Source organism: Xiphias gladius, chromosome 10 (genome assembly GCF_016859285.1).
Source record: "Xiphias gladius isolate SHS-SW01 ecotype Sanya breed wild chromosome 10, ASM1685928v1, whole genome shotgun sequence".
Classification (NCBI taxonomy): Eukaryota; Metazoa; Chordata; class Actinopteri; order Istiophoriformes; family Xiphiidae; genus Xiphias; species Xiphias gladius.
In genome coordinates, this window is record NC_053409.1 from 428,522 (window position 1) to 447,680 (window position 19,159).

Here is a 19,159-nt window from a genome sequence, read left to right on the forward strand (position 1 = left end):
TGGTCACATCAGAGGTACAATAATTACCAGTTTCTGACTTGTAAATACTGCAAATACTGTTCATATCAACAACCAATTATTAATTACAGCTGGGAAACTCCAATATATTTCAAATATATCTGATGCATCATAATAAGTAAGTACCAAAATATGCAAACAAATATGGACATGATTAAATCCAAATTTAAAGGATACAGTGTTATATTGTCAGTATTTTTAACCATCACACAACCAACTCTGCTGTCAAGCAACCATCTTGAGATGTCATAATCTTGGAAATCATTCCATCTCAACCACCCATCCCTCATGTCGGGAGGCCAAAAATCGGAACATCAGCCAAGACCAAAAATATGCAGAAGTATGGGAGCAGAGGTGTAAACAATATTCTTGCCATATAGTGTACATATCTTCATGGTACACAAAAAGGTAGATCATGGATCAACAAAAACCACCAAAACAATAAAAAAAATAAAGTCATGATCTGTTGAATTAACCATAAGCAGCTGGTAATGCAGGCAGCACTATGATACTGGCCTGCTTGTGGTTCTGCTGTTTTATGCGATAGATGCATAATACCGGCCTTTCTTTGACAAAGACTGGCCTCCCATAAAAAAACAACCCCATAGGTCGTTTTTGCAAGCAGCTCATTACAACCATATTTATGTTGTATTTCTAGGCGCCATCAGGCGGTCGTGTGAGACTGCGTCTGTCTTTTCAGCAAATGATCCAAAATAACATGGTTACATTCAAGTGATAATGTCCTCTCGTGGCCGTAGTAATTATGGCGAGAACAAAGGAGGAAATCAGGTGACGCCGTTATATAGTGACAAAGTTTGCATACAGAGTAGGTCGGGGTGGATGGATGGGTTGACAGAACATTGGGAGACCTCTGTTCATTTCCCGTTTCCAACTGACAGTCTACATTGTTTCTTTCAACTATGTCCACAATCATTTATTACTGCAACCACGGTGACAATCATCCTCTAACCTTGACTAAGTACTTATTTCAACCCAAACCACAATCTTTCCCTTAACTTAACCAAGTTGTTTTTGTGCCTAAACCTAACCAAAGCTTTACCATAGCATTGTTACAAAATAAAAAGCGTTAGCTCATTATTTTTTCTGCAGTGAATTATAGCAGTTTATCTGTGGCATACCTCCTGCTGCCGTAGGGGAGCTAATTCAGGGACCAACTATATGGTTTTTAAGGTTGGAGGACTTGCTCTTTGCCATATGTGGACAGTTTTGTTGAAATGAAGCCTTGAATTACATGAAACAGTAACTGTTTAATTATCAGGCAAATGTATCTACACAAAGTTGCCAGTTTATTATGTCCACCTAAGTAAAACTAATGCAGTCTAATACAACAAATCTGCAATAAATCCTAACTTCATGAAGGTTGTAATGGTCACGTTATGTTGAATATATTTTACCCACCCCATTTCTATCAGAAAGGGTAGACTGAATACTAAAAAACCCATTTCAGAATAAAACAATAAGGGTCAACAGCAGCACAAATTACAGCCTTCAAAATGGTCAAATAAGTCAGGTCTAAAACAATGTCTCCAAACACGGAACAACAGAACCTTCATGGGTATTACTGCAGGTTTGTTTGATCAGACTGTATCAGGTTTAGTTGGGTGTACCTAAAAAATTGAGTTTTCTACTTATTATAGAGCTTAGAATCAACCGGTGTATGTTTGCCCTTGGTGTGTCAACATATTTGGCTGCAGAAGTTGATTCTGATGCTGATTCTGACCAGATAACTGTTTTAGCTGCTGACCAGCAGGATTTAGCAGTACAAGGGATCCAAAAGTCTCGAGGTCTATCGATGTCCATCAGTGACCTCTTTGACAGTGGACCTGCCCAGCATCAGAACAGCTCTTTCCAGCTAGACCGGGCTCTACGTATAGCAATTATGGGATATAGCACATATCCGTTGTGATTTACCCGCTCAACATATCAGGACCAAGTGGATGCATGATTTAATGCAAGGTGCTTCCGCTGAAGTTCAACTGCAGGTGTACACACAGGACCCAGTCTGTACTATAGAAACCACACCGTAGCCAAACAAACCACGCCTGTTTCCCCAATTTATCAGATTAAGAGTTTCGAACTGGAAGGTTACAGGCGGTTGATCACTGGCTTTTAAGCGTACAGAGTTCTGCCGTGCATGATACCGGTCTTAATCCCTGAAGCACCGACACCTAACCAGCTGAGCACAGTGTCTGTATTGGAGTTCCGTACTACACTGTCGTAAAGCAGTTTACAGGAGTGTCCGATGACACAACAGGCCCAAGGGACGGTCTTTTTCGCCCCTGCTAATTGTTCACCAATACTGAAATAAATGAACAGCTCTCCGACTTCCATTCACGTCTCTCCCTGGAAGAGAGCGGCCTTAATCGCACAGCAGAGTGAGCGACGGTAACACTTACCCCGTTTCTTGCCATACGCTGTCGCTTTCAAAGTGAAGTAACAATAGCGGCGGGATCGTTCAGGTCACTTCACTGTTTCTACAGACCTCACCAACAACCAGGATATGAAGCACTAGTCGCACTCGGCGAGCTGCGAGACGTTCTGCATTCTGTGGAGCATCGTTCAACAGAGCTCCAATGACAATTTGCCACATTTTTCAATTTCTTTCGATATCAGCAATAATGCATCGTTTAATTTCTGCCAATACAATGTAGATATTATCAGGCCTTTGCATTAAATCCGGCATCCAACTGATTCATCGTTGATATTTCGTAAAATAACATTTTACACATTTACATTAGGTTCACTCTGAACGTTGCCTCTTCGCCAACGATCAAGGTCACACTGTTAAATAACAGTGCTAACAGTCGTTTCACAGCATGACACAGATGAATATGTACAGAACAGCATTTCCATCTACTGACGGTATGCGCTCGTGTTAAAAAGTTACTAGAGAGGATGAAGTTCATTTTTACAAGACACGTGAACGCAGCTCCTTCTACCATGTGACTGACATCAGCTGATCAGCAGGCGGAACCAAATGAAAACATGGTGGTTTTACTGCGCAGGGTACCTGTCACAGATTGTCTAAAAGTAAGTACCGAGCCTTGTATTCATGACGACTGATACAAGTTTGGTTTTATAAATGTCTGGTGTAACACCTGGAGGTGGCACCTCGTAAACACGGAGAGAATGAACTCACCTACAGGTCTGACTGTGAGCTCCTCGGGGTATTTCCGTAGCCAGTCGTTCAAAAGCAACGGTTTTCTATTACTCTCTAGTACGCTACTGGAAATGATGGATCATATGTCTGCCCTGTTAAAGACTACAGAGCTACTGGTGTAAAAACACAACTATGTGTAGTGGCCTCCAAGTAACTAGAAATTGTGAGGCTTCGTTAGATTCGTTATTACAAGGTCTCTAGAAAATCTATGGAGTCTGGAGTGTGCGGCCAAAATAATTATAATCGTCAGTTTCTGACTATAATCCATGAATACATTTAAAAAGCAATTATAAATTGATTAAATGTCATGGACATTATGAATTAAAAACTGAAAACAATGTTATCGTTGAACATACTAAGTAATAAATCTGTTTCCTCATTACGTCTTTAAATGATGAATTAATCATTTAGTTGTAAAATGTTGAATTTAACTAAATTATAACACATTTACTGATTTGTTTTTAATGCATACGCTGATGAGCCAAAACATTCCAACCAGCATGGGCACTCTGACCAGTTTGCGGCTGCGCAGCCCCATACGCAGCTGGATGCCAAGCACTGTGAGCTGGGACCCATTATTCCCATAAGCATCACTGCAGTGTTCTGCAGCTTGTGTCACGGTAGCCCTTCTCTCAGTTTGGACCAGACAGGATAGCCTTCGTTGTCCTCGCACGTCAGTGATGCATTGCTTTCAGGAGGGTAGTCAAGAAAACTTCCCTAAATCCCATTGCAGGTATTCTGCCCCTGGTGCTGCAGAGTCTATCTCTGTGACTGTGGGCCACCTACTGCCCCCATGATCCTGCTCAACACCCGCTGCTTCAGTTGTTATTATTATTATTATTATTATTATTATCTATTATATTTAGTCTGATTATTGTTATTTTTAGTATACTTATTATTAAACATCTTTATGTTGAACCTGCATTGTACTATGTCCTCTTTCTGAATTGAACTGAATTTGCTTCGGGGGTCCAGCGAACACTCCCACACCCGACATGCACCGTTCACAGAGCAATCCCCAAAACAAGCATTGTTTGCCAGGTACTTTTCCACTGCTGACTGGGGGCACCCCGCGAGCCTGGCCGTTTTGGAGGTGATCCGTCCCAGTCGTCTGGCAATAACAATTTGGCCCTCGGCAAAGTTGCTCCAGTTTGCTCTTGACATGCACCGTTGTCATGACATAATCAATGTTATTCACTTCATATGTGAGTGGTCGTAATTTTTGGCTCAACTGTGCACTCTTTGAAGTTTTGTAAGCAGTCTTCCACCAAAAAACTGAAATTAAGTCCAACCTACAGAGCAGCAGCAGGAGCTGAATGGTCAGCTGTTGACCTCTGAATCCACACACAAAAATGCTGAGATATACCCAGTCAGATAGCTAAACAATATTGCCTACTGTGTAGCTGTGTCACAGGGTGGTGGATGGACTGTGTGGGCGGGAGCCTCCTCGCAGGGGGGATTACAGTGCCACCTGGAGTCTGGAGGAGTGGCTGGAGCTGCTCAGCTCCCTGACAGCGCTCTTCCGCCTGGCAGTGGGGAACAACAGCTGTGATGAAGAGGTGAGAAAACAACAGCAGAGTGAAACGGGACAGGACGGACTGTTGGAGCTGAGGCTGTAGATGCCATTTAGAAATGAAGAGAGATGAAAAGAGACTTGCTTTTGATTATAGGATCATTAAAGATTACAGATTATTAACAAGATTATTACATAATATGTCCAGATGTTTACTATAGTGTTGAATTGTGGTTTTAAATGCTCTGTTTTGTGACAGCCATCTGTATAATATTTCATACCGCACACAGTGTGTGTGAAGGAAGTAGTTGTTTTTACTTTCAGCAGCAGTTAAAGAGCAGCTGGATATATGCTGGCTGTGGTGGTAGTAGCAGTTGTCGCCTGCTCTCAGATCCGACTCTTACGTCTCCTCCTGCTGGCTGTTTACAGGTGCTGGCTGGGCTGTCAGATGTGGGCAGCAGCCATGCTGAGACTTTGCTGAGTGTGCTGAGAGCCAGAGAGGAGGAGATCCGCCGCAGTCTGCTGGACAGAACCAACTCCATCTCCTCTGCTACTCTGCAGGATTTTGACTGGCAGCTTAAGGTGACTTAATGCTTTATTCCTCGGTGTCTAATTGACTTCACCCCATGTTTTTCATATGTTTGTAATGTACATGTCCTATCTAGATTAACATTGCATTTTAAAGTCAATGAAAAGAAGTGAAAGCATCTTCACACTGCAAAGACCCAGTTTTGAGCTTTTGGTGAAACAGTTCTTCATCGGTGCATGAGACACAGCGAACACACAGGACAAATGGTCTCCTGCAGGTGATCAGTTGGCAGGGTGAGACACACTTGAGAATATTACAACACATAATATGCTGACTGTTTCATTGTTTATCGTTTTCCATGTTTGTTCATGTTCCAGAGAGGCCTAACATAAAAACAGAATAAACTTGGACCTAACGCCCTAATACAATCATAAATACAAAGTAAACACAAACAATGAGACATAAATGGCATGAGGCACTGCAGTATGACACGAAAAAATATTGGGTGCCAAAATGTCATCAATATGAGGATCTTCCACCATGCATAGTTTATAGCCCGATTTTCATATAAACTTCACTAATAAGGCCACCGGGCTGTAAAGAGTACAACGTGTGATTCAAAAAAGATTTTTTTTTTTTTTTTAAATCAATATTGCCTGCTTGATGCAGGTTGATAGTTTCAATACATTCATGCTCCAAGAAGCATTATGCCTGATAGATATCAAAATGATATCAAGATAACATTTTGCAAAGTTGATTATTGGACCTGAGGATAGCGCTAGATGTAAGGTCAGTGGGTCACCAAATACGCAGTGTTTTGAGCCATAATTATTCATATTAACGTTGATTAATTAATACTGCACTTATTTTGAGAAAAGTTTAAAAGATATTTAAATTGACAATAACAACTAATAATGGCTTGCCAAAGCTTGGTCAAAGGCCTGCCTGCATCATTCAGTTGGCTGAATTGTTAACTGATTTTTGGCTACTGACACAATATTACAACAGCTGCCCAGAGAAGAAAAATCCTCTCAGCAAACACAGGCAGTCTCCACAGACTTTTCATAATGCACTGCCTGCAGTGCTGCTATGTTGAAATTTCACTGCTTCTATTTCCTGTTCCTTTCTCCTGTCCTCTTTCTGCAGTTAGCTCTTTCCAGTGATAAGATCTCATCTCTGCACACTCCTCTACTCAGTCTCAGTCTGGATCTGAGAGAGAACGGAGCCCTCCGGCCTGTCACCATGGAGATGAACCGAGAGGAGTTAAACACACTCATCAATTCACTAGAGGCTGCTAATAAGGTAGACGCATACTAAATACTTATGAGCTGGCCAGTTGTTATGTGAGTTTGAGCAAAGGGACAATCTTAAGTAGCTTAAAAACAAATTTTGCTATATTTTGAACCTGTTTAATTATTTTTAGTTAATCATCAGATTAGTCTATAAACATTCAAATACTAGTGTTTTAAAATAATAATGTTTTCTGGTTAAAGTGTTAAGAAATGAATACTTTTGGTTTTCTGAAGTGGATCCAAGTAAATTAACGATCTTAAAAGAGCACTCCTCTTATTTAGCACTGCACTCCTATAATAATGTCAGATTCACAATGGACAGTTAAAAAAAGGGTCAAAATTGTCTTTTTTATTCCACGCATTGTTGCTCCTTTTCCAAACCTGTCAACTGAACCACCTAGAGTTAGGTCAGAGATTTGGGTAGCGTAGTATCTCTAAGCAGAGATTGGGGGGGCTACAGGGGTCTGTTAAGATCATTTCTTTCTGACTCCACGCCCCCACATTTTTTTCATTTTCAAACTTGTAATCTTCAGCCCAAACCAACACTGATTCAAGCACCATCAGTAATACTGCCCACCACCTGGATACACACACTGCGATGTATAAAACCGAGTTCCCCTTTGGTGCTATTTCAATATTATAACATATAAACTAAATGATTAACTGAATAAATTAAGATTAATTTATAAACTTTTAGCTGAAGCCCTTTATTTTAAATACAAATTCATGAAAACAAGTATCTGTCTTTGAGTCTGTGTAATCTACAACCCTGTCTTCAGATCAAGGGACACTGCAAAAGGGTACTGACCCCAAGGCTGAGAAACACTAAGTTAGACTAAGGGTCAAGGTTGACTCGGGCCAAGGGGTACACTGGCAATTTTCACAAATTAATAAATTAGGTATTAGTTATTTATACCAACCGCTAAATTTTTCATCGTCACGGATCATAAAACCTGGGTGGCAGTAGTGTTACAGTGTAACACCAGAGTTCTCTGAGTGTCTATGGAGAGACCAGAAGATGGCAGTTCACAGACACTTCCCATCCAATCTGACAGATCTTGAGAAGTTCTGCCTGGAAGAATGTAATAAACTGTCTAAATTCAGGTGTGCAAAGCTTGTAGAGACTCACCCAAGAAGACTGGAGGCTGTAACTGCTGCCAAAGGGGCTTCTACAAAGAACTGAATGAAGGGTCCGAATACTAAATGAGTAAAGGTTAGATTAGCAAAAATTCTAAAAACATGTTTTCACTTTGTCATTATGGGTTATCCAGTGTAGATTGATGGGTGAAGATGATAATTTTGTCCATTTAAAATGAAATCTACAACACAATAAATTGTCTGCATTCTTTCTGAAGCTAGAAAGTCTGATCTTGTCAGCTTCAGGTCAAACATCATAACTCTGGATGTTGCAGTATACTTTAAAGCAAGTCGATGTTGCTCAAATATTCATTTTTTTCAAATTAAGATACAGTGTAATTAACCCAAAAAAAACCCACACACACACACCTCTGTGTGGTCACTGAATAGATAATCAGATTCCACAGCAGTGGGGAGTATTTATTGTTTTTAATGTTGTTCTGTGAAAAACAGATACAAACTGCACAGTGTACTGTACTCAGCTCCTTTGGAAAATGACCTTTTTACTGTTTTAAAAAGAAAACTCAATATTTGTGAGCTATTTTAAAAGATTTATGACTTAATTGGGAATCAGTGGGCTTGGAGCTGAGAGCCACAGACAGGGTAGGGAGGTGGGATCACAAAGGACTGAGAGATAGACTTTGGTCTTTAATGGGATTTATTGACGATAAGAAAAAGAAGCTCCAGTATGTCCCCTCAAAGCTGCATGAATTACTTTTTTTGGCCACATAGCAGTACCTTATGAAGATGCTCTTTACATTGTCATTTAATCACTACAAGCAACACATTTCACATTAGCCAGTTGATTTATTGTCAATATAAAAACACCGAGTAGTGCATCTCTCCTCTTTTATTAAGTTATTATTTAGACCTTATTTACAATGTTGGCTGCAGCATTTGACCAAACTTTGATTCATCTGCAAATAATTTAGCTATGACATCCATTTTGTTCCAATGGTTTTTTGCCAGTATTAAATACTATGTGCACACTTGATAAGTCAATCATGAAATGCTAAAGATTTATATGTATTTACGTCACAGGTGGTGCTGCAGTTGAAATGATGGAGAGATTGTGGACCACTGATCCCATTTAAGCCCATGACTGCAGGAAGTCCAGTGAATGGATGTCATGTCATCAAAGAAGTGGAAATGACATTCTTCCCCATGATTTTGTGTTTTGTCGACACAGTGACAGTTTTTCAGATGCATCAATGATCACTGTTCTTCTGTCCTTTGTAATTCAGTCGTTTATATGAGCAGGTGAACACTCTATCATTGTTATGTTTTTGCAATACACTGTGTTGTGTCATGAACGTGTTGAAGTAAATGTTTCTTTGCTTTTTGATTTCAATGAATTTAATTCAATCACTGTCCATTCATTTTTACGAATAGCATAAAAACAATTCCATATGATGTTAGATACTATAGTATGTTGATAGTAGGTGTAATGATACTGCCTTTGTTTTATGCCTTCATGATGAGTGGTACCATTATTCACTGTGGTATCATATAGAGCAGTTATGTGGCCAGTTTATCCCTTTTTGAGCACATCTGGCCATCAGTGCAGCAGAAAAGAGTTATGTAATATAAATCATAATATAATTTGTTACCTGTTTGAAATAGGAGATCATTAACTATGTGGACCTGGGAAAGTAGAGTTTTATCACACGTGCTCTTATAGACCATTATCGGGACTGCAGAGAAGCACCACATGCACCGGGTAGGGCAGAAACTGGTCTAAAGTGCAGAGTGTGATGATGGAGCTTCATCTGAGGACACATTCTGTTTGTCGGCAGGACAGCCTGACACATTCCAGAAAAAACAAAGCTTTCAAACAGATGGAAACATCTGGGCTAATATGATGTTAGCATGTTAGACTCATCTCAGCTCACAAGGACAGGTTCAACCTGGTTTTCACAAACACTGTTCTGTTCCCAAAGTTGTATTGAGGTTCAGATATCGATATTGCAAACTTTAAGATTCTTGTGACTACTCTGCATTTTTCACCCACTGAGTTAGGTAGTGAGAAAACAGGTCTCTGTGCATCTCCCCATGGATTTCTCTAGGTCTGATAGTTGAACTAATGAGCAAAGCAACTCCTGATCTTTACCCACAGGTTTATCTAGAAGATGACATTAGAGGAAAACTTCCAGATTATTCAAATCAAAAAGAATTCAGCCCTTAAGAGCACAATTGTCCTCAGTTAATTTCAATCTTCCTTTTAGATTAAGAGGTATTTTGTAAGTGAAGTTAACATTTTTCACAGAGCTTGAGCTTGAGGACAGTTCTTGGACTGTCCAAAACATGAATGGTTCATTCTCTGAGGAGCATGAATTTCCTGATTTTTATATTTCTTGTGTATAATAGGGCATTTTTTTGGTTGTACTACAGGAAAGGTCATAAAGTTACCAGAAACATTAGGATTTGTTTTAGTGGTATTGTTCCTGTGGGAGCCATGGATACCCACAGCAAATATCAAGAAAATAGACCTGTAAATTAGGAATTGTCCACTGTACCTTTGTGGCAAATCAACCACAGATTAATTTTTTAAAAGTCAATTGACTTAGGGAGTCAGTTAGAAACACTGCTCTAAAATTTCTGTAGTTTTGTTTGTTTCGTAGTTTGGTTTGATTGTTGTTCGTTTTGTTTTTTGAGGAAATAAAAATATTAAAGTAGTTTTCTTTTTTTTCTTTTTTTTTTGACAATTGTATGAAATATTTTGATCAGTGAACCCTGGTCCAGCCGGAGCCTTACTGTTTGTATGTTCTCCCCGTGTGGGTTTCCTTTGGATACTCCAGCCTCCTCCCGCAGTCCAAAGACTCTCAATTGCCCGTAGATGTGAATGTGAGTATGACTGGTTGTTTGTCTTAAAGTGTCAGCCCTTTGATAGACTGGTGACCTGTCCAGGGTGTACCCCGCCCCTCGCCTAATGTCAACTGGAATTAGCTGTAGCCCCCCTGGGCCCCTCAGAGTATAAGCGGTATAGCTGTAGCTATAGATGGATAGTTTGATGGATTTTGATCAGTGTGGGCAAAGTAAAGATTTGACATGAATTGTAACCTTCTGATCTCTGCCGACAATTCTTAGATTGCCAGAAATGGTTCTTTTCAGTGTAGCATAGCCCAACCTATAAATCAGCTGCCTGATACTATCAGCTGATGTTAGTTTATCACAGATACGGTGGCTTCAGAAAGTACTCAGACCCCTTCACTTTTTAACTGATTTAACTGTACATTGACAAAACTGCCATTTTTGTCAATCAAGGCCCTTCTTGCCTGGTTACTCAGTTTTCCAGGACGGACAACTCTATGAAGAGTCCTGGTGTTTCCAAACTTCTTCCATTATTGAGGCCACTGTGCTCGTGGGAACACTCAAAGTTTTAGAGATGGTTTTATACCCTTGGTCTGATCTTTGCCTCACCACAGTTTTATCTCGGTGGTCTACAGAGAGTTCCTTGGACTTCATGGCTTGGTTTTGTCCCAACAGGCAGAGTGAACTGAGGCACCTTACTTTTTTATACACAGGTACGTGCATTTCTAAACTATGTCCAATCATTTAAGTTTGTCACAAGTGGACTCCGATCAAGTTCTAGCTTCATCTCAGGGATAATTAAAGCAAACAGTAAGCACCTGACCACAATTTGGATCCACATCAAAGGGTCTGAATGGTTTTGAAAAGTAAGTGTAGGAATTTGGCATATACATCAGAAAATTAAACAGCACATAGGCTACAATCAGACAAATCTTACAATTCTTCTTTTGCCGATTAAACAGTTGCAACATATGTCTCTGTGATCCGTCAAAAGAAAATAGGAATCTGTGATGCTCAAATGGTATGATTTGAAGGGGGAATTATGTAAGTTCACAATCCACTTATGGAATTACTCATCCAGTGAAATTACTCTTTATGAGAGTATGTGTAATACTAGGGGAATAGCCTTCTTTTTAAAAAAAAAAAAAGGTAGGTCAATTGGAATTATGATTGTTATTAATATTAATTATGACTTTTATGAAAGCAAGCCTCTAATTATCTTAATTAATCACAGCAGTGCAGCATTTAAATGTTTTCTTGCCATAAACAATGCACTGAAACCAGCAGAAACCAAAATAGTATACCGTTTCTTCTTTGCTTATGTCTGTGCCTGGCTTGCTCCTCTGTACTCCGCCATGTCCAGTAGGAAGAGAATTATCCATTTTGTTACCTGTCAATAAAGTGTGCAAAAAAGTGAAGAGGTCTGAGCACTTTTTGAAGCCACTGTGTTGGGGGACAAAATCCACAGTCCTCATTTTGCATGAAAATATTTTCCAGAGTTCATCTGAAGTCAATATGAAGCCTTTGAGTTAGTCATCAAGTAAATATGTAGTATATCTTACAAAGTTAAATTCATATTAGTACCATATTCCCTCGTTGAGTTATTATTCCTCCACAACTAAGAAAGTAAACATTGTCTTCCTCATAATAACTTCAGATAAACTTTGAAATATACTTATGCACACACTGAGGACTTTGAAGCATGTTAGGTAGGGATCTCTTAATGGCCAATATGAACAAGAGGAATTATTACAGTGAGCAAAACCTGTACTCTGCATATGGGCAGGTCAGAATTGTTTTAAAACAGATTTGAAAAATTGTGAACCTATGCTATAAAAAGAGGTTTTCACCAGTATGAGCAGCCACATTTACTTCAGATAAATCTAGAAATAGATGAGAAAAAATAAAGCCAAGAGAGGGCAGAGAATTCATTGCGTGCTCTGGGTAAGTCAAGGTGACATTTGTGTCAAGGCTGTGGCCTTGCAGTTGATTAGACAGCTAGCTGTCTCATTAATAATAAGAATGGGCACAACCCTGCCAGATACCGTCAGGCTAAATGTGCTAATGGCATTCCTCTTCACTCCAGTGCTTTATGTTAATCATGGGAATGAGCGTGGCTGCTGAGAGCTCCAGACATGCTAACTGGACCAATGGCATTCTCCTCCAGTCACCACAGTTTCACTCCACACTTTCAGTCCCTATAAAGGCAGCAGCCCTTCAAGCCTGCAGTCAGGGAACAGCTGGATATAAAAGAGAATGAGTCAGTGCTGCCCCGAATCAAAGCTGTTAGAGTTGGAGGTTCTCAGGGGGAGGATCTTACAATTTGCTTTAACAAGCATCAACAGGCTTTTCCCAGCTGAACTCTAATCAGTCAAAACTACAGGTACATTTAAGGCATTGACAAGTTCAAATGGATGGCTATGGCACACAGGGTTATCAGGATAAACTGTACTCTGTGCACACATAGCAAGATGAGAAGTGGCCCTGGACTTGGGGGTTTTGATAGACCCTGGCAATTTTATCATTTAGCTATGAGGACTTTATAGTCAATTGTAACTACCATAAAACATAGAGAAAGAGTCACTTTCAAATATATCTGTCACTGCTGCGTGCAGAGATACAGAACTCAAGCATGTTTCCAGTGTCTGTATGTTGATTTCCCTGCTGCAGTGAAATGACCAATGATGGATGTCCAATTCAAGCTTGAAACGGCCTCATTAGCTCAAAGCTTCAGATGCCTCTAATTTCCTGGGCAGAGGGCATATAGTGAAATTTTTAGTTAAACAAATTTGGCTCATATGGAATGATGTTTTAAAATCTGATTGGCTTGTATAGATCCAATGGAAAAATGGAGTCCACATGTTTCAGGTGATGGTAAAGAGCAAAGTCTTTTTTCTGTTAGTCTTTTTACTCCGACTGTGAATCAGTTCACCTGTATTTGTTAGATACTGAGCACATCCCCGAATTCAATGTTATTTAAATGAGGTTTATACCTGTTGGGGGGCCCTGGGGCAAAATTTTCTTGTTTGGCCCCTATTACCACCCCTACCCCCACAAAAAAAACATACAAACAAAAGAAAAAGCAAACATGCTTGCTTGTAAGCCAACAAAATTAGACTTCAAATGTAGTTGGTAGAGATGTCAGCAGTTTTATTCAAACTCTATTCTTTGAACACTCTATAAGTTGACACAAAGAATCTTTATTTTGTGTTCCCTCTCTCACACACACACACACACACACACACACACACACACACACACACACAAGTACACACACACACACACACAAGCACACACACAAGTTCTCCTGCACAATGTCTTATGTTTGTCTTTAGACAAGCAGCAAGAAACACATACACACACACACACACACTGCAAACACATCAACATCCCATTCCACTTGAGAACACATACATAGAGCATGAGAGAAAAATTGTACAGTAATTTTACACAATAAGAGTCCAGCACATGTCGTCCCCATCCACAGCCTGGGGGCAAACCAGTTGTTAAAGGCTTTTATTAGCTCCTCCATCCACAGAAAATGTGTCTATCTTCTCTGGGTCCTGTGTTGTGAAGAAAGGAAAGCTGTTTTTTTCTTTTCTTTTTTCACCTCTTGTCCATCCGCTCTGCTCTGTCCACAAACAGCTACACTGACAGCATGGAGACCAGTCTTGCAGGAGACTGAATTCAAAAGATTGTCATCATGATGCTGATGACATTACAATGCATCGTAGTTCCATACAATGCCTATGGAACTAATGCATCGTGATGAATGTCTTACTACAATCTACACTTAGATAATCGTACTGTACAGTACAGGATCAGAAGAGATCTGAAAGTGTCCACTTCTGTTTCTGCTACTCCTTATTCTTCTTAATCTAAAAAAGTACATAGTGATTTGCTTTAAATTCTACTCACTAGATAGAAGTTAAACCCTGTGAAAATATTGAGATTCTTGGTAAAGGCACGATATTCAGCCATGAGAAAAGAGCACACTCCTATATTGTATCCTGTAGAAGCCTATCTGGTTTCGCTGCTTTTTTTGTTGAAAGCCCTGATAAGACAGGCATTTGTCCTAACCATCAAGTGCCATACTGCGATATTTTGATCTTGCAGTTTGGCAGGTATTACCTCAAACAGTTAGATTTTGCATCAGATTATTTTTCTTTATGTCTATATATTCTAATAAAGGATAATTCTGGTTTATTACAGTTAGGGTCTTATTACTACTTTGTGGTTTTGGCCATTATTTCTGTCAGTAATAATATCCTGGAAAGTGGGAACACTGCTAAAGACAGGGAGATGTCCAAAGACTAACTTTGGAAAATACCCACTTGATTTTGTCCTTGCATTTCATATTTTCGACATTTCAGGTGCACTCACTTTCATGTTTACCTCTGTGTGATTTAGATCATCTCAGTAACAGTTGGCTTGTTTACAACCTGTCTGATCGTCTCTTTGTTGCTGTGTTCACAGAGCTCAACCATGACGGTACTGAGCACGATGTTAGCGTAACTGATAGAGATGATGGCCAAAGCTATGAACATAAGGTCCAAGTGGAGAAATCAACTGTTGAGCCACTGTGGACATTCACATCCCATTGCATACAAACACACCCAGTGACCAGAAAAATACAAATCCTGCCACAACCAAAAAAGACATCCATCCGTTTCTATTAGCATCTTTCTATGAAAGCCAGCATCTCCAATTCCACGGTTACTTTGCAAATGAGCAGATGACACAGAATGGCCTTAAAGGCCAACAAAGTTGTGTATCGGTAAGACTGTACAGTTTATGGGCTTTATAAAGGCAGCGGGTCCAAAGTTAAACGATCACAGAACTAGAACACAAAGAAACCTGATTAGAACGTTTGCTAAGGCAGTCCCTCTTAGATCTGGAATGCGGGAGATATATGGTGACTCTGGCCAGAACAAAGAATTACACAAACACAAAATGTGTCACAGCCTACCGCACAAAGTACCTCTCCTGTCAATGGTAAACTTCTTCAAGAGTCCGTGTATCCCTGGAAACTATGCCTATATTGTACAATATCAAATCTCGTGATTTGAACCCAATTTCAAGGCTCAGTTCCAACACAGGAAGTATTGTGTCTTTTATGTATCCAGGTTGAAAGTAAAGGTGTAGAACTTAGAGTGCTGGATGGGCAAATAGCATAGCATCAAATTTTTTTTTTTAACTTTAACTATATATTTCCATTTACCTAACCATGACCAACTGTTTTAGTTACCTAAACCTTAGCATACAGTACTTAAATCATTTGCCATACCCACAGTCTTTCCCTAACCCTAACCATGTCTTGTGTCAAGGAAATTCTTCTTGTATGTTTGAGAATTGCTAGGTCTCTGAAGAATAAAAAAAAAACTTGGTGTGATGTATAATTTCTATTTTAATTCATGCAGCATGAAGAGAAGGACACAACAGTGTTTGTTGATTCTTCTCTGGACAGGACCTTCAAAAGCCTGCTTTTTTTACAGTCACGTAAAACAGGATGGAGAAAATGCTTCCTGATGGCTTAGCTACAGTTGAAAAAAAGACTAAAAACCTGGCTCAGGCTGGTCACTACATACACATACTGTATATACACTCAACATTTGTTCTTAACTTCCTGTGTGCAACTAGCTATTCAGTACATTTCCTCTTTACAACTAAGCATTCATTTATTCTAACATATACAGTATAATAATAAACACATCAATACATGACTTATAGGATCTAAAATGTTCATTTCCAACACTTGCTATGTGCAAATTTTGTAGAAAGAAAGATATATATTTTTAAAAATTGGCATTGTATGTAAAAACAATTTTGTCGTTAAATGTAATTGTCCAGTATTGACATTTTTACAGTATGTGGTGGCAGGTTTACCTCATAAACATCAGTTACGCATTGTGGATGACTAGGAAAGTGCTGTCTACTTTGATACATCCTTGTTCCAACTGAACCACCATGATGGCACAGAGAGTCTATGGCTGAAATACCATGAGGTCATGAACCAAACATCGTTAAAAGTTCACATGCCGGGGGATGAGGTGTAAATGTTTTGGTAGGTATTAACTACTGGATTACACTGGGTATCCTGTAGATCAACATGTTAATACCAGAACCATAAGGAGGCTTTTCCATGGTAACAAACTAGATTCATCATGATGAACACCTCAACAAAATAATGTTCCCTGTCATGTCAAAGAATGGTCAGGAATTGTCTAAGGAACATTCAGATAGAATGACCTGGCAACAACAGGTACAATCATTTAATCAATCCTACCAACACCTTGAAATAAACACAAATACAGCATAGAAAGCAGGTCCATCCATCAACCCTGGGAATGTAGAGCACTGACTTTAGCTATAACACCAGCAAGCTACAGGGCCATGGAAAAGTCACACTATGACTTGTGGCAGCTGTTATTAGAGTCAACGTGGTATTTACAGTAAATGGTTTCTAATTTTCCGGTCACTGAGTGTATACTCACATTACAAAGTCCCATCCAGAAAGTCTGTACTCTAGGCCTGCCTCAGTTTACTGTTTATAATAAAAAAAATTTAAGTCAATAGATGTAAAGACAGAGAGGATTAAATGAAAAACCTGAGCAAAAAGACTGGGGGAAACATAAAGAAATCTATTTTTAAATTCTGATCACAATGATGATGAGTATGAAAATGATGTGAATCATGTGCTGTGGCCTTCACAGTCACCAGATCTCAACCCAGCTGAACACCTATGGGAGATTTTGGACCGACGTGTTAGACAGATCTCTCCGCTACCATCATCAAAACACCAAATAAGGGAATGCCTTTTGGAAGACTGGTGTTTATCCCTCCAGTAGAGTTCCACAGACTTGGAGAACCAATGCCAAGGCGCATTGAGGCTGTTCTGGAGGATCTTGGTGGAACATAAGCTTACTAACACACTGCATGTTGGATTTTCTTTTCATTTGTCACCCATGTGAAGATGTTAGAGTTCCTTAAGTAAAAGAACTGTCATCATCAGATATTCGTCATAAACTTTCATGGACTGCCACAGATCATGCAGGAATGGGAAAGTTATATCATAGCTGTTGACTGTACAAGAAAGGTACAAGCATTCTGTACAAGCTTTCTCTGTCCACAGAGGCCCTGACCATCCAGTCTTACTTCCTTTGTTACTTGCTTTTTTCTCACCATTCTGACAACAATATACAGTCCTACTTCCTGCAGTACAGGGTTGACCTATTAATGCATCAGAGGGTGTAGTAACACAATTTGTTCCAACTCTGCCTTTGTACAGTCAGAGAGTTGGAAGTCATCAACTAAAGTTGTGACACCTATAGAAATTGTTTGTTTTATTTACTTCCATTGCTCCAGGAAAGCTGTAAGTGAACCACTTTCTTAATTCCTGAAAAAGGCCTGTTTTCTATGAAATTTACAGGATTTTTCAGTTTTTTGTGACATAACTCCTTTTTACCTTGTGCAGTTTACTGCTGACTTTTGTTGCATTTACGTTTTTTTACTGGTCTTGAACTGCTGAAACTTTTGACCAATAGTGTACATCCCTTCACTTTTTTTTTTTTTTTTACAGTTTTCAGCATATACAGTAGACCTTACTGTCACCCATTAGAAGGCAACACAGCACAGACATTTGCTTCACTTTGGTTTCCTGTCCTGTCTTTCATGTGAGACACAATATTGGACTTGTTGGTATTAGACCATTCTGCAAAAAAGGTGGACTACGTTCAATTGCAAGGTTTTTTTTTTTTTTTTTTTTTAAATCCATGGAGAATGCTTGTCTTTATTTGCACATGGCAAGTATGGTATGGTTAAGGCTAGGGCCAGACTTTAGTTAAAGCAAATGAACTATGGTTAAGCTGCGGTTAGGGTTAGGCAACTAAAACACTTGGTAAAGGTTAGGGAAAGATCATGGTTAGAGTTAGATAAAAAGTCAAATATCAATTGCAGGTCTGTGACAGAATACAAACTCCAGTCTCCTTCATGAAAGTCAGACTTGTGATATGCCCTTCCACGTCGCTGACCTCCACGTCCAATATGAAAGTAATATCTACGGACACTGGGCTGGCTACTGCATACATTTTGTGTTATACAAATTGTTGGTCGTACCCGCTCTTGCTCTCCTCACCACTAGTTTCTCTTCTAAAATGTATTTTCAACCTGAAAGTGGAATTGGAGCAGATTTGAATTTGGGTCTCACAATTGATCCTGAGGCCTTAATAATAAGCAAATATTGACGTCATTCATGCCTTTTAACTATTAACACGTTGAGGTGGACAGACCTCTATGCAGTTCTAACAGTTATGTACAGTTATGTACAGTATAACTTCAGGTATCAACAAAAATGTTCAATAATAGTCTGTAATTTTCAAAGGATGCACCCGGCATTTCAACACTAGCAGCGTGTTTTATCAGGGCTTCACATTTTAAATGTAGTTTTGAAAGCATGGTGACATCATTGGTCATTCTTTACCTGATTTCTTTTAAAGAAAATTGCATTATACATGCTCACAGACACTGTGAGAATAATGTATGTAAAAATCTGACTACATTTTATTTTTTGAGACATTAGTGGAGTTCCAATTAAATTCTACCCTGTGCTTATCTTAAATGCAATGATTGTTCAAAAGCATACAGTATAATGATTATAATACAGTGGCCCAGTAGAGCCA

General features: G+C 39.3%; 2 protein-coding genes across 13 annotated transcripts in view; one reads left to right on the plus strand and one right to left on the minus strand.

The window, feature by feature from the left end:
- atp10d (ATPase phospholipid transporting 10D) overlaps nucleotides 1-3,222 on the minus strand; it is a 72,783-nt gene extending 69,561 nt beyond the window's left edge. For 9 of the 12 annotated variants that reach the window (XM_040137933.1, XM_040137942.1, XM_040137937.1 and 6 more), the window contains exons 1-2: nucleotides 2,773-2,888; nucleotides 2,436-2,584 (exon numbers count right to left, since the gene is read on the minus strand). The gene's annotated coding sequence lies outside the window, so the exon portion shown is untranslated. Of the gene's footprint in view, nucleotides 1-2,435; nucleotides 2,585-2,772; nucleotides 2,890-2,951; nucleotides 2,976-3,178 lie in introns of those variants that run through there. The other 3 variants (XM_040137946.1, XM_040137944.1, XM_040137943.1) reach the window with 3 other exon arrangements.
- commd8 (COMM domain containing 8) lies at nucleotides 2,958-8,992 on the plus strand. Its single transcript, XM_040137949.1, has 5 exons — nucleotides 2,958-3,069; nucleotides 4,603-4,758; nucleotides 5,142-5,294; nucleotides 6,388-6,543; nucleotides 8,712-8,992. Exons 1-5 carry the CDS (start codon nucleotides 3,025-3,027, stop codon nucleotides 8,730-8,732), a joined length of 531 nt encoding a protein of 176 aa, XP_039993883.1. The 5' UTR covers nucleotides 2,958-3,024; the 3' UTR covers nucleotides 8,733-8,992.
- Nucleotides 8,993-19,159: the final 10,167 nt, after the last annotated feature.